Source organism: Schistocerca americana, chromosome 6 (genome assembly GCF_021461395.2).
Source record: "Schistocerca americana isolate TAMUIC-IGC-003095 chromosome 6, iqSchAmer2.1, whole genome shotgun sequence".
Lineage (NCBI taxonomy): Eukaryota > Metazoa > Arthropoda > Insecta > Orthoptera > Acrididae > Schistocerca > Schistocerca americana.
The window spans coordinates 154352032-154375235 of NC_060124.1; the positions used below are offsets into that span (position 1 = coordinate 154352032).

Sequence of the window (23204 nt, forward strand, 5' to 3'; positions counted from 1 at the left end):
CCTCTCATTTGTTCAGCTGAGGCTGTGAGTGAGGCTCCTTGTAGTGTTAATCCCCAGTATTTGTAGGTTTCCAGTAGTCCTAAGCCTTGAAATGCATCTCTGTATACCTGGCAAAAGCAGCCATCAACAGTCTTTAGATCTGTGAAACTTATTGGTCCCCATATTTCATGTAGCAACATCCAGAGGTAGAAACATTCAGCGTTGTTCAGATGTACAGCATATACCTGGCCTAGTGTGCCAGTTTTCATAATTCCTGGATGATCTTCTACTGGAATTCCTAGTTTATGTTGCTGAAAGATTTTTCCTGTTGTTCCACAAATATTTGGTTGACATGTAGTAATGTTGTTGCAAATGGATCTGTTTAGCGCAGTTGATAAAAAAGCCATTAATGTTGTGTTCTGAGGTGGTTTTCTTGTAGTTTTCCTGGCAGTGTCTTTTGTGAAGTAAACCCTCTGTCCATTCTCCAAATGTATTGCTAGATGTTGCACAGTTGGTACACGTTTGTGTATAGGAAATGCAAAAATCCAATATGCTGCTTCATTAGTGCTGATATCTCTTCCCATTTGGCACCTGACGATCTTGTTGTTTCTGTTTTGCTATTCACTGTCTTTGGCTATTTGAAATACTGCCTGTCACTGCCTTTGTTCACACACTTACATATTTGATGGATTTCACCGAATTGCAGTATTCTACATTTATGTGCACTTGGAACATTTTGGAAAGTAGTGTGTTATGTGATATTACCACTGATTATCTATTTCTAGTTTGTTGCTGCCTTGTATTCATATTTTTGCTGTGAAGCCACCATTTTTGGGTGTTCATCTTCTGTATTTGGGATAGCCACCAACTTCAGTTTGTGTGTCATTCAAATATGGTTTTGGGTACTTCTATGTAAATTTTCTACCACTTGTGCATGGCGAACTGGGGTTTAATGGCCTGCGAGGTCCACTGAATCATGTGTTTTACTAATATGTTGTACAGCTTCGGATCTTCTTGTGGGTTGGGAAATTCAGCTGGGATGATTTTGTTGATATCCTTGGGATGAATTTTCTCACGTAGCCATATGGGATTGTGTGAGTGAGGCAATCATTGGTTTTGCCATTCGATTGTGTACATCCAGCATCTAATGGTTTCAAAGATGTGGCATTTTGTGATGATTTCAATAAATTTCATTTGTTTTTGTCGGAACTCTCAGGCTGTTATGTTGTGTCAATGGATGGGGGCTTGTCTGTGTGACTTCCTGTGTATGATGAAGGTAAGATTACCATTGTTCCAATGAAGTCAGTGTTTCCACCATTTATGATTGAGTCTCAAAGGTGGATGAATTCTTCTGCAGGTAGTTTCTTGTGATTCAGTCTTATGTAAAGCATCTGTTCCACTTCTATTTTTGCTTACATATCTACCAGGAATTGTTGGAATAGATGGTGGGTGTTCAGAATGTGGTTGTATGTTTAATTATCTCTTATCATTAAGCAGTAAGCTTAAGTGACTTTTTTGTTTATTTCATAGCCAGTTTCAGGTTGGATTTGTTTCACACTGAAATGATATCCATCCTCTCCATGTAGAAATATTAATGTATATTGGAGGGCATCATATGAATGGTGTTTCTCTGCAAAGTGTTGTAGTCCTTCACTTCTTTGCTGTGCAATTATGTCGCGGCTTGTGTTTTCACTGTCCACAATTATAATGGTGACTTTGTCTATCTGAGGGACATTAAATCGACATCTATATTCTCCATGTGGTCTTTTGTCAGCTCGAATTATAACTTTATAGTCATCAGAAATCACTGGGTCTTGTGCTGTATTGAATATGTGAATCAGTTGACTGTATTCATATAAGATCCTCTGTACATCTCACACAACTTCTCATCTCAGTCCACTGATACCTCTGCATCGTCGATCAGTTTCTATTTCTTCATTTCTGATGAAATATACTCGCAGAAATTTATGGTCTTCATTGGGTAATGGTAGTAATGATCCCATGTTGTGATAGATTTTTCCTTGGATGGAAAAAACATAATCGATTTCACCTCTGTTAGAGTTGATCAAACTGTCACTGAAAGAAGTCATCTGGAGAAACTGTTTTGATTCTGGAGTCTCCCTGCACATGTAATGTAAAAATTCCTGCAGATGTGCTTCCAGTGGTAGTATTCAATTTTTTCCATTCATGCAGCAGAATGCTGCTGTTTCTCTACTGAATTTTTGCACATTGTGAACTTGGCAGATGTTATCCATATTTTCACTTACAACATGTTTGTGTTTGTTATATTCTTTTGTCAGGTCATAATGGAATGCTTCATTGCTAGGTTGTACTGTTTATGTGTACTCTTCTGCACTTTTCGTAGGGCGATATTTTCATGGCTGTCTTGAGTTCACAGTCCTTTATTATAAAATTGTGTCACAATTTTTAATTTTTCAATCCATTTGTTTAATTGTTCTTTGGTTCCTCTGCTTGTCACAGTGCTTATTCTTGTTTGTTGGGAACCTAAACATGCTTCGGGCTCTTCGTCTGTGTCATTTGCTCACTGTTGTTTTTGTTTTCGCCATTTTGCTTCAGAACTGGCAAGATCTCCTCCTCTTTTACATTTGAGTGTTGTCTAAAATGTAAATCAAATCAACTTTTTATTAACAAATATGGTAAGAACACTTTACACACTTTTGACACTTTATTTTCGATTTACTTTCAGTCACTGTATCACTTTGACTACTCACACTACACTGTTTGTTTTTATACACTCACTGCACTACTTTTCAGTTCCTCCCTTCATCACTGAGAAGTAACTGATGTTTGAACCCACAATGGGTCTTGCTTTATATACACCCACCAATGGGTAGCCCCACCTGTGGCAAATTTCAGAACATACCAAAAGGTTTTCCAGAATATTCCACAACATTTGAGAGTTTTTTGGAATATTCCAAATGATCTGGATTTTCCTGAATATTCTGGAATCTTCCAGAATGTTACAAACTATTCCCAAACATCCCAGATCATTGTGGAACATTCCAGAATATTCTGGAATGTTGTGGAATGCTCTCAAGTACTCTCAAATGTTCTGCAATGTTCTCAAATGTTCTAGAATATTCTAGTAATTTCTAGAGGGCAAAACTTTTCAGCCCTTATATCTTCAAAAGTACACTCTTCCAGTAAAAATGGGAACCTTCTTCAGGGATGGGGAATAGAAGGCTACCACACCATATAGCTCCTGTGATTGTACTGGGACTCATTTCTGAGTTTTTGCAGTACGCACATTGTACATGAGCAGTACTGGCTCACATCAATCAATTGACCACAAGATTGCAATAGTGATTCATGATCTTTGGTGTTTCTCCACGCAAGGAGCTTTGACCAGCATGAAGGCTGACAGTTCGAATTTGCAGACTGAATTGGAAGAAGCTCTTGTGGAGTGTGAGACTGGTTTACTTCTGCTGCCTGGAGGTGATATTAAATGGCTTTTACAGAGCACAGACCTCATCCCATGAAGAAGGTGTTTTGTGTTGACTTTGGTGGCTTGGGACTCTGGAAATTTGCCTGTGCCAAGCGTGTGGAGATTTTGAGAGCCATTTTACTACTGATTCATTTTTTGTTAGGCTCTTTCTGTGGCTTCTGTGGATTGTTTTGTTAAAGTCATAGTCTTGCAACTACTTTCTCCTTCCTGGAAGGTCTGTTGTGCTTGATGTTTATAGGCGTTCACTCTGAACTGAGCTTTACCTTACTGGAAGCAACTCTGTTTCATTACAGAGATTAGTCACAACTGTTTGTGAAATGTGTGAAAGTCACACGGTCTGTGTTACATATTTAATGGGGTTGCATTAATCAGACCTTCTTATTAAATTGATCATATTTCAGGTGGCTTACCATGGACCGTGTTGAGGGCTGAATTGTGTGTTGTTGTTCTTTTTAAATACAGTGAAGTCTAATTTAATCAGACTGCCTTTCACTGTAATCGTTTTAGTTAAGGATTTACAAAACATTTTTGTGGGGTTAGTCTAACTTAATCACAGTGTCTTTTCATTTTAATCACTTCAGGTAAGCATTTGTGAAACTTTTTAGCGGGGTCGGTCTGATTTAATCAGAGCACCTTTACTCTGTAGTGATTTAGTTAAGTTGTTGTAACAAATTTTTGGGTGCTGTTAGTTGACCCACCCTGAGATTTTCTGTGGTAAATTCTGCTAAAATAAGAATGTACTGTTCCACTGTAGTTGTAACTCACAGTCTGGTAAACCAAGTCTGACATCTGAGATTTGGTTGCTTAGCTATTTGAAATAGTGCAGTTTACATTAGCAAGAGCTACCCGATTCATTACTTACAGCTAGTGTTTTACTGCAAAACATGTTAGAAGTCAGCAATTCTGAATTTTCTTCTATTCAAAATCGTGTTTCATGATTGTTTCTGCTGCATAATTTGCCAATTAATTTTGGGGACAGTAAGCCTTATTCGTTTTCTCATTCATGTAATCACAGTGCAATCCAGTTGTTAAGTACTTTGTGGCTTTCACTTGATCTGCTGATTGGGCAATGTTTGTTTCTTATTTACATATGTTTGGCTCTTAAATGGTTATAATGAAATTGTGTCACCCTTTGTTAGGCAGTGCACTGTTACTAGTTTTGTAAGGTTGGTTCTTTGTTCGTTGTAGTTCACGTTGTAAGGCACGTGCCTCACCACACCAGCATACCCCATACCCATGGGTGGTGAGTTCTCACCACACACCCTGTCAGTCGAGTTATCCTGCCTGTTGTGGGGCTGAATTGTATCTGTACAGCATCACCTGGTTCTGAACTTATGTCACCAATAGACATGACACATTGTGTTTCTACTGTTAACTGTTATCAAATTCACTGTGATCACTTGAGATGATGTATTAAAAAGCCAGCTGAAAAATGTTGTAAATGTTAAGGTTTAGATTATTAATCAGCCACTTGGCTGACTTCAAATACCTGTTAATATTTGACAAACTGCTTTGTTTTTTAACTGATTAAAAGGTTTCCTGCTGATGTCAGTTGCTAATCTCACTAGCTCGAATAATATTCGACAATTTGTTTAATTTCTTACTTATTTTTAAAATTATTTTACTGACATCATAAGGTCATATACTTTTATTTAAATAAAAGATTATGCATATTTCCAACTGTGAACACTGCTTTCTTACCTTCTGGCCAAGCCCTATCACTCAACAGCGTATTATGCTGCTTTAAGGTAACTACACCCAGTTCAACAGTGTAGGAAGAGGCATAAAGAAGACGTGAAGTTTCAGATAGGCACAATTAAACGACACTTACACAAAGCTTTCGGTTATAGCCTCCATCAGCAAAAGAGAAAGAGAGAAACACACACCATTCATACACACAAGCAAGCACACCTCATGCACACATGACTGACAACTGTGGCAGCTCAGGCTGGAGCGCAGAATACCACTATACAACTTACCTCTTGCATCAACCCACTACCATTTACTCCAGCCCCGCCACTTCTCATTCTGTCCCTTTCATCATCAATAAACCAAAGCTGGCAATGTTTACCAATGTAATATTTTTTACTTGCTAGTTTCTCTAGTATCTTTTATTCACTTTTGTCTCCTCTCATCCTCACAACTCTTATCCTAGAGTCTGAGTGCCTGCCTCCCTTCTTTAAGTGTTTAATCACCCAATCCCTCTTTGGTCTCTAAAGGAGGACTATATAATATCAAAAGTAAGGAATGTTATTTTTTATGTAAGCTTTTATATTAGCAGTACCATGTACTGCTGTTTCATCAAGGTAAATATTAGCCAGTCTAGTTATCTCTCTCTCCACCTGTAACAATTTTGATTTAGGTACTCACTTTCACAGATGGGTATTGGTGCACTCCAATTTCCAGATGGAAGACATGTAATCTCTGGTGCACCAATGAGTGAATTTCCATTTGCACAAGAGAGCAAAATCTTTGTATTCATCTTGGTATTAAGCGTGTTCACATTCAAGCCTCTGCGTGATGGAATAGGAGGACAGTGAACAGCTGAAAGAAAAATAAATACTGATAAATCAATATCAGGAAACAGTAGTTCCATATTCTTACCAAAGACTTATACTTACAAATAAATGCAACATATCCTACAGATTATAAACAAGATGCATAGGTCTGTCATATTTTGTTTTATATGATGAGACTGAAATATTGGAGTCCAAAGTTCACATAAAACAACAGAGGTGCATGAGATTTTTTGTGACCTGTGCCTTCCATAATGTGGGTAGCATGCATCTCCTGTGATCTCTTATCACTGAACAATGGATGATGTGCAACCCTCAAGGAACTGACAAAGTCAGCTCATATTTATTAAAGAAGCTCAACAATGTAAGGAAAAGACAGATTGCTACTTACCTGAAAGACGATACCAGAAGTTGCAGACAGGCACAACTAAAAGACACTTACACACTAGCTTTTGGACTGGTCCGAGCTGCCAGAGATGTCGGTTCAGGTGCATGTGAGGTGTGCTGGTTTGAGGGAATAAATATGTATGTCTTTCCTTTTCTGATGAAGGCTGTGGCTGAAAGCAAATGTGTAAGTGACTTTTAGTTGTGCCAGTCTGCAACTTGCCAATGTCATCTATAGGGTAATTAGCAATCCATTTTTTTCCTTACATTGTTGGAATTCCAACTTGGAGTTTCCATTGTTTCCTATTTTTATAAATCATATATTTTTTTGGAGTGGACACTGCATCTGCCAGAAGGGCACAGCCAAATTCAATCACTTGTTGTAGCATTGTGGTAGAAGCTATATGGACTGCTGTGTTCTTGTATGGAGGTGAGCTTAACACTTTGGAGATTGTCAGTGTTATGAGGAAAAGTATTAATTATGCCTTGAAGGAAGTCTGTCACTTGTTGTTTCAAGATTTATAATACATACTGCACTACAGGAAATGAAATTCAAATTTGCAGACACAAACACATCAGGGAGTTCACGCTTGCAGTAAGTGACAAACCATGATCCTACACTGAGAAACTGCAAAACCACAAATTCAATATAATAGCTTGTAACAGAGGAGGTTATGATCTTGACAGAATAGTTCCACACAGAAGTTAGGGGGAAATGTCATCAGAACTAACACTGACCAGCCAACAACCCAGAAGCCTTTTGGATACAGCACTAATAATCTCACCAGACAAAGTATTAATGACTTCCTTAAAAAGACACACTGATCAATTCGGACCGCTACAGATAATTTAGAACTGCTATGAGGTGGTCCTGTAGCCATTCACTGTGAAGAAAAGTCATAGATGTGAAGTAGGGATATGTGCTGCTCTGTTGTATGGAATGGGCACAGTATGTCATGTCAATGTGGGGACATGTCAGAATCGTAGAACGGAGCTACAGTGTCACATCTGGAATGCCCATGACCCAGCAGTGAATGAATTTGCTTCAGTTTGTTGGTGCTGCATCAATGCAGACCATCCAACATGTATACATGGAATAATATATGACTAACAGACATCTAACACAGCACAAGAACAGTGATCTTAAAAAGGCTGACTGACAGAGATCAGAGAAGAATGTCATATCTTGTGAGTGACAATCAGTTTCAAATTTAACAGGAATTGCTGCTGTCTGAGAATGGAGATTCATATAAGCCAGTTTTGAGTGAACCTTGTGAAGTGAACTACATGGAATGGATTTTGCGGTCAGACACCTCGCAATGAGGCATGCAATCCGCGACATGTGGAGGGTAAAGTTCAGGCTGGATGTGGTTCTGTGATACCACCCCCTCCCCCCCAAAAAAATCCCCTGATTTGGGCTTACTCATTCAGGTTACCACAAACATGAACCACAATATTTATTTCAACATTCTTTGGGACTGTCACCAATCAGTCTAATAATGCAAAAATATGTTTTTTGTACTAATATTGGTTGTTATTTATAATTTTTACATGTCACCTCTTTCCTATCCTCAGTTCCCTTCCTAACAGTGGTAGGGGTTTCTAAATCCCCCCACCCAATTTTTTTAACAGATGATACTTCATATTCATACCAAGTGTGGTTGAAATTGCATCAGATGTTCCAGAGTAATGAGTACATGTCATCACTTTCCCTATCCCTCAAACAGTCATAGTAGGGTACTCTGATGTCAACAGTACTTATTCCCAGATAGGAAGTCACATGTATACAAATTCTGGTGGGAATTTTTCCATGAATTCCATAACTATGCTTGCATGTCACCCCCATTCTTCCCTCATCTTCACTCTCCCATCACTCAGAGTGCTATGGGTATCTGAGTCCACCAGTATCAATTTCTAGATAGTAAAAGTCATTATCAAATGTAATCAAAACTGCACCCTAACATTACAGTTATGTCAATCTTTATTACAACCACTCCTACCTCCAATTAATAAATGTTATAGGGGCTGTCATCAGTCAGCTCAGCAGCCCAGAAAAATGTAGATCTGACATTAATATAGTTCAGTCAACTATTTTTAGATGTCACCATCTTCTCACCCTCATCTCATCCTTAAGGGTCTGTGATTTTCATCCCAGCAGAAGATTTTTTTAGATCTTAACCCATTGATATATCACCTCATAGAGCCAAATAATTTCCTATTTGAAGTAATACAACACACATTTAAATATTATTTTTACTAGTACTAAATAAAACAAATATTTTGTAAATATCCCAGAATGAATTTACTATTTAATGAACAAGTTGATCAGCCTTGCATTTGCAATGACAATAGCATCCTAGGTAAGTGACATAAACACAAGAAAATGGTTTATCACAACTACTTTGAGTGAAACATAATACAGGGAATCATATTTTGCAGGAATGCATGTAGTGTAAATAAAATATTATTATTGCAAAAATCTATTATTAGAAAAAGTGTAATATTATGCCTAGAGAATCACACAAACTATTATTGAGGGATATAACTGTTTTAAAATTTCAATATATAGTAATTCAGAATTAGTGTTTACATATATTATATAGGACAGTGTTTTCAACATACGGACATTACTAGAAACAAAGTAAATTTCATGTTTCCCTCTCACAGATTAAAACTTACTTGTAGACTCCACCGTACATGGTTATGAAAATTTATATTAAATTAAAAGGGAGAACCTTCCACAATATGGAATTAAGTTATCTGAAAGTAAAACTTTATTAATAATAATTTTGTCACAGTTTCAATGTTTGTACTGCTCAGTCTCCTATATATGTTTTACGTATGTACAGAATGAGATAATAAAATACTGATTCAGAAATGTGTTTTGGAAAATTAAATTATGATCTTTCAAACAATAAGCTGAAATATTTAATCCAAATCACATTTCAGCATCAGAACTGTAGGAGCATTTGAGTTAGCAATAAGATTTTTAGTGTAAAACAATTAAAAAAATACAGGGAATGAATGTGATCACCCTAAATATTTAATCAGAGCAAAGTGACTCAGAAAGCACAGCAATGATGTAGCCGGAAGGGATGTACTGAAATATCATATTCTTGTGTTTGGGGCACATATATTTCTCACAAATATGCTGTGGCTATGACACTTCTCAAATGTGCTGTGGCTAAGACACCATCTTGAACAATCCAGAAATTCTGAAGATGAAATGTGATTTTGTAATTGCCATAGCTCGTCCAATATCAGGCACATTTTACTACTAAAATGTCCACAACAACAATAATAGAACAACTGATAATTAAGCTAAATATTACTGACCTTTGACAACAATTTCAACTGCGTGAGTGTGACGAGTTGGAGTTACACATGTGAAAACTCCAGAATCATCACGGCTGGCATGATAAATACTTAGGCGATATTCCAATTGTGAGTCTCTTCCTGGATCTGTCGTCCATCCTTCTGGATACTTTCTGTAAACAACAACAGAATTGTTCAAACTGATTTAAATTTACCGGCATGTCACCAAAAAATTATAACTTAATAATTGGCCACTGCATGGTTGAATACCATAGATGCAATAGAATACATTAATTTCATAATAACGCATCATTTATAGCCAAGACCCTTCAAGACAGTAAGTGAAGTAAAGACCATAGCAACATTTCCCAAACAACTGATCAAAATTTATATTCGTGCAATTTATCAACCCAATTAGAAGAATATGAAAATTACTGTCTAAAATTACATTACTGTATTAATATAACACAATATATAAAGTCTGCCTTCACAAGCTTTCATGCTCAGGTCATTTTCAGAATCAGGAGCTGACTGAAACCCAAAGTAGGAAGCTCTGAAATATTTAGTCATGAAATGTATATCAGGAAAACAGATTAGATGCTGTAAGGAGGAGTACTGTTCGCTGCAGTCAACAAAAATATTGTCTCTATTGAAGTTGAATTTGAGTGTGACTGTGAAGCTATCTGGATGTGTGTAACAGATCTAAGTGAATTCAAGTTAATTACTGGATGTTTTCACCAGCCACCTAATTACAACATGACAGTTTTAGAATCATTCAAAAAAAGTCTACACTCAGCAGTGCGGAAATACCCAGATCATGTAATAGTGTCTGGAGGAGACTTAAGCATACCAAGTATAGACTGATATGGTTATAATAGAGGGAAACATTCCACATAGGAAAAATATATCTAAAAACAAAGATGATGTGACTTACCAAATGAAAGTGTTGGCAGGTCGACAGACACACAAACAAACACAAACATACACACAAAATTCAAGCTTTCGCAAGACTGTTGCCTCATCAGGAAAGAGGGAAGGAGAGGGAAAGACGAAAGGATGTGGGTTTTAAGGGAGAGGGTAAGGAGTCATTCCAATCCCGGGAGCGGAAAGACTTACCTTAGGGGGAAAAAAAGGACGGGTATACACTCGCACACACACACATATCCATCCACACATATACAGACACAAGCAGACATATTTAAATATGTCTGCTTGTGTCTGTATATGTGTGGATGGATATGTGTGCATGTGCGAGTGTATACCCATCCTTTTTTCCCCCTAAGGTAAGTCTTTCCGCTCCCGGGATTGGAATGACTCCTTACCCTCTTCCTTAAAACCGACATCCTTTCGTCTTTCCCTCTCCTTCCCTCTTTCCTGATGAGGCAACAGTTTGTTGCGAAAGCTTGAATTTTGTGTGTATGTTTGTGTTTGTTTGTGTGTCTGTCGGCCTGCCAACACTTTCATTTGGTAAGTCACATCATCTTTGTTTTTAGATATATTTTTCCTACAAGTATAGACTGAGATGCATACGGATTCATTGCAGGTGATATGGGCATGCAATCTTGTGAAGTACTTTTGAACATGTTTCCCAAAAACTGTCTTCAGCAGCTCTTTCAACAGCCCACACACAATGGAAATATTTTAGTCCTTGTAGCTATAAACAGGCCTGAATTATCGATGGTGTCAGTAGAGAGACAGGGATTAGTGACCCTGATATCACATATCGATGAAAGGTTACTAAGTTAATACATCCATCAAGAAGGCTAGGAGAGTATTTGTGTTGGAAACAGCAGATAAGCACTTGTTGGCATTCCAGACAGACAATGAACGGACATCATTTACTTCCACTATGATGGGCATAGAGGAATTACGGGCCAAGTTTAAATGGATTGAAAATTGCACTCTGGAGAAGTACATACTGAGTAAGTGAATTAAGGATGGGAAAGACCCACTGTGAATTAATAATAAAATTTGGAAAATGCTGAAGCGGCAAAGACTGTTGCACTCTCAGGTCAAAAAAGAATGCACAAATCATGATAGGCCAAAGTTAGCGGAAATTTTTGTGTCTGTAAAAAGAGCGTAGTGTGGAGCATAAAACAACTACCACTGTCACACCTTAGCAAAAAGATCTTTCCAAGAACCTGAGAAAACTCGGGTCCTACATAAAATCAAAAGTGGGTCAAAGGCTTCTATCCAGTCATTCTTTGACCAGTCTGGTGTGGCAGCAGATGACAGCAAAAGGAAAACAGAAGTTTTAAATTTCACGTTTTTAAGAAATCCATCAAGAAGGAGGATCATACAAACACTGACATTTGACAGTTACATACACTCCTTTATGAAGGACATAGTAATACGCATCCCTGCTGTCAAGAAGCAACTGAAAGAGTTGAAAACAAATAGGTCATCAAGTCCAGATGACATTTCAATTTGGTTTTACAGGGATTAGTCTATGACACTGGCCCCTTACTTAACTTACATTTAACATGACTCTCTTGTACAGTGAAAAGTCCCAAGTGACTGGAAAAAAGCACAGGTTATTCCCGTATATATTAAGGGTAAAATAACAAACCAGTGAAATTATAGACCAATATCCTTAACATCAGTTTGCTGCAGAATTCTTGAACATATTCCCAGTTAGAACATAATAAATTTTCTTGACATGGAAAAGTTTCTGTCCACAAATCAGCATAGATTTAGAATTTAGAAAGCATCACTCATTTAAAACTCAGTTTACCCTTTTCTCAGATGATATCCTGTGAACTATGGATGAAGGGAAATAGACAAATTCCATACTCCAAGATTTACAGAAAGCATTTTACACGGTGCCCCACAGTAGACTGTTAATGAAGGTACAAACATACAGACTAGGTACCCAGACATAGGATGAATTTGAATCTAAACTATGGAGAGTCCAAGTTGGAATATTAACAATATTGTGACAATGATAGATTGCTACTCACCATAAATATGACACACTGAGCTGCACACAGAGACAATGAAAATACTGTTATACATCTGAGCATTAAACCAAAACCTTCTTCAGCGAGTAAAACACACACTTGAAGACATTCACACAATCAAGTTCACCTCACCCACACATGATCACCATCCCCGGCTGCTTTAGCCAGAATGCAAATGTGTTGCAGCAAAAGGAAGCAGCAATCCAAAGTGGGGAGAGGAAGGAGGAAAGGATAGCACAGAACATGTGGAGTGTGCAGGAACCATACGGTGCTAGGACAAGACTGCTAGATGCAATGTCAAGAGGTTATGGTGGAGAAAAGTGTGTGGGAATGAGGAGCAGAAAAGGAGAAGAGCAGAGAAGGGCAACAGACTGATGGGTGTGTTGGCAGAGAGTGGCCCACAATGAGAGTTAGGGGATATGAATTATGAGGTTGTGAGAGGACAGCAGGGGATAGAAACTGTTGGGTGGAGGGTGTAGGGGCAACTGTTTATCATAGGTTAAGGCAGGGATGATTTCTGGAGCAGAGAATGTGTTGTAAGGATAACCCCCATCTGTGCAGTTTAAGATAGCTGGTGATGGATGGGAGGATCCAGATGGCCTGGGTTGCTAAGCAGCCACTGGAATCAAACATGTTATGTTAAGCTACATGTCATGCAATGGGGTGGCTACAGTTTGGTGGTGGCCATTTGTCCTGCTGGACAGTTGGTTCATAGTCATACCAATACAAAAAGCTGTCCAATGATTGTGGCATGCAATGGGGTGGCTACAGTTTGGTGGTGGCCATTTGTCCTGCTGGCATGCAATGGGGTGGCTACAGTTTGGTGGTGGCCATTTGTCCTGCTGGCATGCAATGGGGTGGCTACAGTTTGGTGGTGGCCATTTGTCCTGCTGGACAGTTGGTTCATAGTCATAGCAATACAAAAAGCTGTCCAATGATTGTAGCAGAGGTGGCACATGGCATGATTGTTTCACAGATGGCATTGTTAGCTGCAACAGGCAAAAGACGTACTTTGTTGCTGCTGCACATTTTTGTGATTTTCATCAAGATAAACTCATGCTGCAGTGATCTTCTTCGACATACCAGTATAGAGGTGTGCACCAAATCAGCTAAGTGAAAAATCTATCCAATAAACACGTTTATTTAAGTATGAAACCAGATTTCAGAATTTTCCTTTAGGTGATAATGTGTGTACAAAAACCATGTGCTGACATGAAGTTCTAGATTTGCTTATTTCACTGATTGTGTCACTTCTTCATAATTTTCATTGATTGTATCAATACTCATTTGTATTGTGATATATTGTGAAATTTCGAAGATTCCCAAGTGCCGCAGTAAACTCGTATTGTAAATAAATGTAAATGTTGTGTGACTAGGGCCTCCCGTTGGGTAGACCGTACGCCGGGTGCAAGTCTTTCGATTTGACGCCATTTCGGCAACTTGCGCGTTGATGGGGATGAAATGATGATGATTAGGACAACACAAAACCCAGTCCCTGCGTAGAGACAATATCCGACCCAGCCAGGAATCAAACCCGGGCCCTTAGGAAACACATTCTGTCACGCTGACCCCTCAGCTACCGGGGTGGGGGCAACTTATCATCAATTATAGGCTTAAACTTAATTGTATTCTTTTAAAATTTTTGAGGACAGTAGTCTATCTTCATTCAAAATAATTATTCTCTAAATTCATTTCACAATTATATGAAAAACAGGTTATTTTTAAGAATTTTCAGATGCATAAGAAACTATAAGAAACTATCTTAAGTTACTGGTACCAGTGGTTTGGATACATATTTTATCTTGTAGCAGATCAGCATTTGTGGTTTGCAGTTTTGTCTAGAATACATCACCCACAAATTTTATTGTATATCAACACAAAAAACGTGCATTTTTGAGAATTTTTGGAAGCTGGACTCCATAACCAAATATTTCTACTGTTGTAGAGTCCTTAGCTCTGCAAGGACTAACCTTGATTGAGAAAGATTTTTAAATTTTGAATTTTTCTAGGCATGAAGCACACTTTTGCCACTACTACTATATGAACAATATCACAATCAGTATTATGGAAGGGGCACATGAGGAGAAAATTATGGAGATCTTTCCTCTTACCTAAAATGAGTCCTAGTTGATGCCAGTGATTAAAGTGAGGGTGCATCCAAGAAACCCTGTGCCTCATCTTGCCTTTAAATTACATGTTAGTACCACAGTGGTACTCGGCAGAAAATTCAAGACACCATGAAGATTTCTTATTCATCTTGCCCACTCCATATATGTCAAGGCAGTCTGAGGAAGTAGCAGAACTGCATTCAATACAGGTACTGAAGTCACCTAGAATGCACTGATGCTCACCAAGATGCATTCCCTGCCACACTTTGTTGAGATGTTCGTAACATTAAGCCCAGCTAAACCCACATATATTATAGCTAATTTGAGTGGATATTGAGAGCTCCCACATGTGTCTGGGGAACCCTGTGTCATTATGTGTATGTTCCATGTTGCAAACCACAGTGATTTGGATAATACTTCTCTTTTATTTCTGCAGGTGTTGACAGTTTAGCAATTGCTTCTAGTGCTCTGTACCCCCAAATGAAACAACTGGCACCAGGATGGACCAGTAACTAATTGGGTTGGTACACATATGTGAGCTGTGGTGGCTTCTCTGAGGGCGCATGCACGATCCTACTGGCACCACTTGTGTGTGCGTTCCATCGATTCTGACCCTCGTCATATCATCTTTACTTGGTTACGTATTCCCTCAGGGCCTGGATGGGTATACCTGCGTAGGTCTCGGCATCTTAGCAATTGCACTGAGTTGAAACCGTTGACCATTGGGCTATGACGCCCACGTTGTCCTGCAGCGTTGACTGTTGTTACTGGAGAGTTTAGCTGGCAAAGAGTGGCTCTTGTCATGTGCAACCTTGTTATGAAGTGCATCAGTCAATTTTGGTGCACTAAATAAACTGAGATGTATTGAAGAACTTGTCAGCAGCTATGAGCAGGACACCATTATTATCCTGTGCCCACCTGGAGTCCTGGAGCTACTGGCCTCCTTGATATTTATTTGAAATTATGTATGAAGACTGTTCTGTAAGTAGTGTACTTAAAGGTTGTTAATTCTGCCCTGGTGTGAGTTGGTCAGGAATTCAATTCCTTTATGCCTTTCAGTGACCCCTTATGAATTTGGAGATTCTGTAAGTGCCATTTTGCAATGTTAATCTGGTACTTGAAAGTGTTATTTGTCATCATTGACTATTTGATACTATTGATGATAATTTCTGTTTGTTGTCAACCTTATGGCCTTCTCTGGGGTGAGTTATTGGATTTGGCCTGTAACTAAAGTTGTGTGCACTCAGCCTAAAGGTAATCACACGTAGGTCACGTGTGTGTGCGTGCTACTCTCTTACTCCATGTTGAGGAGCCCTTCGGCTTATGGGTGTACATTATAACTGGCCATCTGCCGTTCGGTGTGTATCCAAATTACGGTGTCTATTAGTCCTTAAGAGACCCTATTAAAGCTATACCTTGACTCATTTAATCTTGTTTGATTATTATATGGTTGTTCTTTTAAATGACTTTGTACATTATTTCTTGCTATTTCTAGAAAGATTAACTTGCAATGTTTATGAACAAGCCACTCCTATACTGCAGCTTTAATAGTTGGTTACCTTGAAAATAATCTTTACTTGACCACTTAAGTATAGCTACCTATGGTAATTTCTATCAAACTTGTTTGCTGTTTGTTGTTTGGTATACGTTGACAGCCTTGTATTGGCAGCACTTGACACACTACTTTTCTGCTGGTCTGGGGCAGCAACGTATTTTCCTTCTGCTTCAGAAGCTTTCTCGTCATCACACAAGAACTAAGTTTGGACAGGCCACACGTGCTTCTGCAGATCTCCTGTTCCAGCCTCAAGTTAAGTAGTTTATTTTCTTTCTTTTAGTATCGTGCCATGATGAGGGTGCCACCAGGTTAGTACTTGGCTTTAGTGATTTTGGGAAAGTAACTTACTCATTGTTTCTATTATTGTAAGGCCCTTGTAGACATGTGATAAAACCCTTTGGGCAAACTTGAGCACTGAGTTTCATGATTTCTTTAAAAAGATAGGGTTTTCAGTGCCATTATCATTTTAATAGTGTTTTAGGGGACCCGTAGTTTATTTAGTACTTAACTTGATTTATGTGCACAATCTTGTGGCTAATCAGTGAACCATTACTGTTTGCTTTGATTTTTACACATGGGTACAGTTTGTCCAGCTTGGCTGTATCTTGTCTATACGTCATCATTTGCTTTACACTCCCTAGTATTGTTAATAAAAGGAAAATTCGATGTGATTATGTACCTCCTAGTGGTGAGGCGGCTAATTTACTTTGGATACCAACGTTATATGTACTTTTGTGTAATTTCTTGCCTTGAAATACGCCTGGGGCTTATTGTTGCAGTTGAGATGTGTATGCACTCTAATGCCGAAATGAGCTCATTGTGAATGATTTATAAAATAAAACCATTTAAAGAGCAGCATAGCTGGCTGATATTCATAACAATCATGTCATTATAAGACATATCTTGCGCTGCAGGCTCCAAAGAACAAAATTTTATATATTTTATTTAACATTTGTTGAGCTTATATTTAAGTCCTTCTGGGATTAGCCCGCAGTTGTGATACTAGTCACAGGGACAGAGTGCTCCCACAAGTTTATTTAATCATTTAACTCCTTGTAACGAGGCCACCATTGTATTGCACAGTTGACGTGTTCTTCAAGTACAATTTGTAGTTTTATGTGCAATGCAAATGTCCTTAAGCCTCCTGACATTAATTTAAAAACCTTAATTAGCTATATGAATTTGGCAAGAACCTTGATAACTGTTAGTTGGCTAATGATAGAATTGTTACTAATAAGAAATAAATGTTTGGGAATGGTAAAATGACACCTCACATTGGGCCACTCTTCCATGCGCTTTCCTTGAATTAATCCCAATCCCTGACCTGGGTCTCAACATAATACGATACTGCAGTGCTTGTGTTATTCCAAATTATGAAGCAATGTTCCTTTGGACATGCATGCTGACTACAGCCATTATAAAATACATGAAGAGTATTCACTGCTGCAAATATGGACAACCACCAACTGTATAGTCAAATGACTACAATGAAAATTTGTGCCGGACCAGGACTCGTACCCAGATTTCCTGCTTATCACGAGTGGTCGTCTTACCATTTGGCTACCACAGCATGACTCACAGTCAGATCGAAACTTCCATATGTCATCGACCATATACCTACAACCTGTGCTCATACATTCATTATGTATATTTCCATACAGAGGAGACATTTTACTTTAAAATTGTTTACATGGTGTCAGCAGATAAATATGACATTGCAGTGCCTGTGTTGCTCTGAACTAGGATGCAACAGTCCTTCATACATGCTTGCAAGCATGCAAATATATGGAAATGAAGGAACATGGCATCTTAATCACAGGCATGTCTGAAGGAGCACTGCATCATAATTTGGAATAACGCAGGCAGTGCAATACCTCATTTATCAGCCGACCCTGAGCAAATGACTTTCACGTAAAATGTCTCCTCTGCAAGGGAATATACATAATGGATGTATGAGTACAGATTCTAACATATGGTTGACGATATATAGAAGTTTCGGTAGCCAAATGGTAAGGCGACTGCTTGCAGCTTGACGGAAATCCAAGTTCAAGTCCTGGTCCATCACAAATTTTCATTGTAGTCATTCCATTACACAGCTGATGGTTGTCCATATTTGCAACAGCAAATACATTTCATGTACCTGTTATGGGGTTGCCCAGCTTGAAGCAGGTGATGACTGTCCAGTGGACCTCTGATGGACCCTCTGTAGGATCCTCTGGCGCCCACACTAAAGTCCATTTGTGCAAACTCATAATCGGTGAAGTGCTGCCACCTGTGTTAATTCCACATGGCAGCAAGTGGGTGGTCTGTCCATTTTGTGGATGTTACTGCACCTGGGATGCATTTCCCATGCCAGCAAGCTTGGCCTTTACTCGTGCCACCTTCTCACCCTTGCTGCCAGTTCCACAGGAGTGACGACAACTGACATGTGGAGTCAGCTTGGACGCTGGTATTAGTTGTTCATTTCTGGTTGTACCATACTCATCTCCAACAGAAAAGCCAATTCCAAAACTTGGTTCAGAGGTGCCCTTCCCCAGTACAGTTTGTATACCAGTACTGACAAAGTCCATAACTCTCAGACAATGGGAAGAGTTAGGACACAATAAAGGAAGAACGGGCACTGTGAGCCACACTTCATCTCACTCTTCCACATAGGCCAAACCAGCTTGAGTGGCCCTAAGAGTAGCTACACTACTGCCAGCCATGCCCCTCTGCACAATGGTAGCATACAAATCCTCTCACCCATGCAGACAATGCTATGTTAAGGCAAACCATACTTCTTGATCTACTGATGATGACCTGAAACTAACTGATAAGTCAAACATACTCTTAACAAAGAAGAAACAAGAAGCAACATTTCAGATAAACAATACTTGCATTTGCCTTTCAGTTAAGCAGCTATGCTTGTCAGTATTTACTTACCTATAATTGTGACTGATAACCCACTTAGGAGTTCCAAATCGACGTATCCAGAGACATTCCATGTGCAATATTGTGCCAGGGTATACTATTAGCCGTCCGTCATTGCTCTGTGCTATAGGGCCTAACTGATGACGAAAAAGGATTGTTGGGGGTTTCTCCACTGTAAAAAAAATCATTATTACTGAGTTTAATGTCCGAGATTCTCAAAGAACGTTCCACAGAAAATTCCATACATTATGGTGAACTTCATTTCCATATATTTCACTAACATGCTATTTTTGTAGACTGCAGGACAATTTAACAAAGATTTCTATCAACACATATGCAAAATCAAATAACATACTCGTTTTAAACAACAATGAAAACAATCAATTATTGATAAAATTATTTAACTGGATGGACAAAAAAGTCTACTCACCAAGTGGCAGCAGAACACACATATAAAATACTGTTGTGTTTGGCAAGCTTTTGGAGCCAGTGGCTCCTTCTTTAGGCAGGAGGGTTGAAAGGGAAGGAAGAAGGGTCAAGGAAAAGGAGGTCTAAGAAAAGGGGTAGATTTTGGGAAAGTCACCGAGAACCACAGCTCAGAGGAGACTTACCATATGAGATGAGAAGGAAAGACTTACTGCAGTCTTTCCTTCTCACCCCGTACAGTAAGTCACCACTGACCTGTGGTTCTGGGTGACTTTCACAAAATCGACCCCCTTTCTGAGACCTCTCCACTCCTCTTCCTTCACCCTTCTTCCTTCCCCTTCTACAGTTCATAGTGAACCCTGGCCTCTTCAACAACTCTCTGCCAGTTATTACAGTCCAAAGCTCAATCTTTCCATTCCCTATAGCCCATTTTCTGCCAGGTCTTCCATGATTCCCTCTATCTGTCTGATTCTTGGAGGGGCCCCATCCTCTTTGCCCCCTGGATTTCCATTTAATAACCTCTGTATCACTCATCAGTGCCATATACCTGGTGCATCTCAATCTTGTTGACTTCACTATTCTTCTAATAGGTGGATCTTTATAAACAGCGTGCAGCTCATGACTGTACCTGCTCCTCTATCTTCCTCTATCACAGGTTGGACCAGTGAATCTTTGAAGTATCCTTCTCTCAAAGGCATCTAGCATTCCAATATATTTCGATGTTAATGACCAAGTTTCCAAAGTATATGTAAGAACTGCTATTATTAGTGTTCTATAAATCACTGACTATTAGTCTTTGTTTAATTTGATAAGAGGTCTCATTTGAATGGGTCACTGTTGATGCCAGATATTTTAAACTACTAATCTCTCTCAAAACCATAATTACCCAACATTATTGAGGGTGCCATGTTCTTGAAACTGTATATATGTCATCAAAACAGCTGAGTATTTGCACTGATTTATAAAAGATTATTCCACTGTTCAGCTGGTATGTACCCCTCATGATCCCCTCCAAGGCAGCATTACAAGGGAGACACATGCAAGCATGTCTCCTTGCCTTGCACCATCTTGTAAAGGATGTGGCAGAAGCACAAGCTATTTCAATTCATCTCTAAAAGTGAAATGGTATTATTGGCAGCACTGAATATTTGTCATATGTTTCAGGTAGGTTTGTCATTTGCTGAAATGAAGTGCTGGATTGGGCCTGAAGTTGCCAAGGCTGTGCAGGCCTTTTACAAAAATGATGACCATGACAGCCGCCTCTAGAAGGGAATACTGTCTTCACTCCAAGCTATGATGGGATGATTCTGTACCATTGGCACATACAGTGAAAATCTTTGAAGGAACAGGAAATATACTTAAGGTGAAATCACCAGTAAGGCTAATTAAAGTTGTCACTCACAGGAACCAATAGAGGAGGTGTGAAACGTTCTAACCAACAGACCAAAGCATTTTGTGAGGCAAAGTGTGGCAATAGTGGTTACGTCCAGTCATAGTGTGCACAGAGTATCATCTAATTATTTGAAGTTGCAACCGTACAGGATACAACAGGCTGCACAACAATTCAATGAGAGTGATTATGAAAGGTGAATGACTCCATCAGTTGAGCTGTTGATTAAAATTAGGGACAATGGAGGCTTCTTAAATTAGCTATGGATGAGTGATGAAGCACATTTTCATTTCATTCCAATGATTATGGCAACAAACAAAACCCTCATTAATGGTGCAGAGGTAATCCTCATGAACTCCATCAACGCTCCTTACACAGCCAGAAAGTCACCATGTGGAGCACAGTCTCTTCAGTTTGCAAAATCAGGCTTTCTTTTTTGAGGATGAACATGGATGGGCAACCACAATCACATCTCAGTGATATGCTGCCATGGTTGACACATTTCTTGCTCTTGAACTTGAACAGTTTCCTGCAAACAAGTATTGGTCTCCGCAAGATGATGCTACATAACACTGTGTTCAAATTTCAATGGCAGCAGTGTGCAGAGTCCTTGGTAACCACATAATTTCAAGAAATGTGGACTTTTGTGGCCTCCCAGACTCCCTGACTAAATGGTCTGTGATTAATTTCTTTTGGGGTTCCTGAAACACAGAGTGTATGCTAGATGTCTGCACACAACTGCGGGACTGAAAGATACCATTTGTGCACAAATCAGGAACATTCCTATACAGATGCTCAAATGTGCCTCGAACAATTTACATCACAGACTGTCTGAGTGTCAACATAACAATGGTGGTCACCTACATGAGATCATTTTCAAAACATGAATGATGCATGAAATAGCAATACTTAAGGGATTTCATTGTTGTGACTGAAAATGTTTCACAGTATAATCCTGGACCTGTTTTGTTGTATCCAAATCAGTCCATTTTTCACCACACCCTGTACATCAGTGCTATGAAGACACTTTGCTGAAACTGTCAGCGGCATAAAGTCAAAATGCCCAGAAATGCTGTCGGATGGACTCATCCTGTTGCACGACAATGCCACATCCAGAAGGAGTGAAATTGCCATTATGAACAAACCAAGTGCCCTAGAAGTTCCCAGAGGGGTTCAACACAGTTCTGTCCTTGAACCAATCCTGTTCTTGATATATATAAATGATTTACTTTCTCTTGTGCCATAAAAGTCTCTAATATATGCTGGCAAAACTACTCTTGTGACTAGTAATTAATGTTCAGGTAAGGTAAATAAGGTAACAAATGTTATAGTCAAAATGTTTGCAAACTGGCTCATCCCAACAGATTTATGATAAATAATAGTAAAACTGAAACTGTTAACTTTTATTCCTAACATTGGTTGCAAAAGTTAGTGAGGGTGACTCAGTAAAACTGCTGGAAAATCACATGGATCCCAAGTTGGTATGGAATGTGGAGCTGTGTATCACACTGTTCAGACTGATAATCCCATTGTGTAAATTAATACACTTATTTAGTAAATAACAACCATTGTCCTCCTACTATGCATTCTTATTATTCTGAGGGCATCCAAAATCATGCACAGAGTGTGTTCATCAGTAGATGATAACGATTGTCCTCCTACTACGCATTCTTCCATTCAAATTTGGTGATTGGAGTTATTCTGTGGGCACCTCGCCTGATGCACAGAGTGCGTTCACGTGGCAAAATAATAACTCAAGTCAACCATGGGCATTGGAACCATGTTAGACACTTTTCAAGGATATGAACAGATTAATCACTCTAAGTTAAGAGCTTTCCCTCTTTAAATAAAAAAAAATCTGATCCGAGCTTACCATGCAGAAGCGCTGTCTACAACAAGAAATATAAAAATAGCCTAAATATCAAACAATGGAAAGTCCAGGATAGAATAACAACAATATTATGAAAAAGATAGATTGCTACTCACTATATAGAGAAGGTGTTGAGTTGCAGAAAAATGAAAAGACTGCTATTCATTTTAGTCTGGCCGCAGCAACCAGAGACAGTGGTCATGTGTGTGTGAGTTCTGTTTGTGTGAATGCATGTGTGTGCTCTACTTCAGAAGAATCCCTTTTGGCCAAAAGCAAAACGCACAGCAGTCGTTTTGTTGTGGCTGTCTGCAACCCAACAAGTCCT

The 23204-nt window shown here is 38.9% G+C and overlaps 1 protein-coding gene across 1 annotated transcript in view; it reads right to left on the reverse strand.

Annotated features, from left to right (window-relative positions):
• Positions 1-23204, reverse strand: part of LOC124620018 — a gene marked incomplete at its 5' end in the record, with an annotated part of 235959 nt that overhangs the window by 26955 nt on the left and 185800 nt on the right. Inside the window, 3 exons of the mRNA XM_047146685.1 lie at positions 5816-5989; positions 9682-9833; positions 19206-19365. Coding sequence (XP_047002641.1) covers positions 5816-5989; positions 9682-9833; positions 19206-19365 — 486 coding nt within the window. The remainder of the gene's footprint in view (positions 1-5815; positions 5990-9681; positions 9834-19205; positions 19366-23204) is intronic.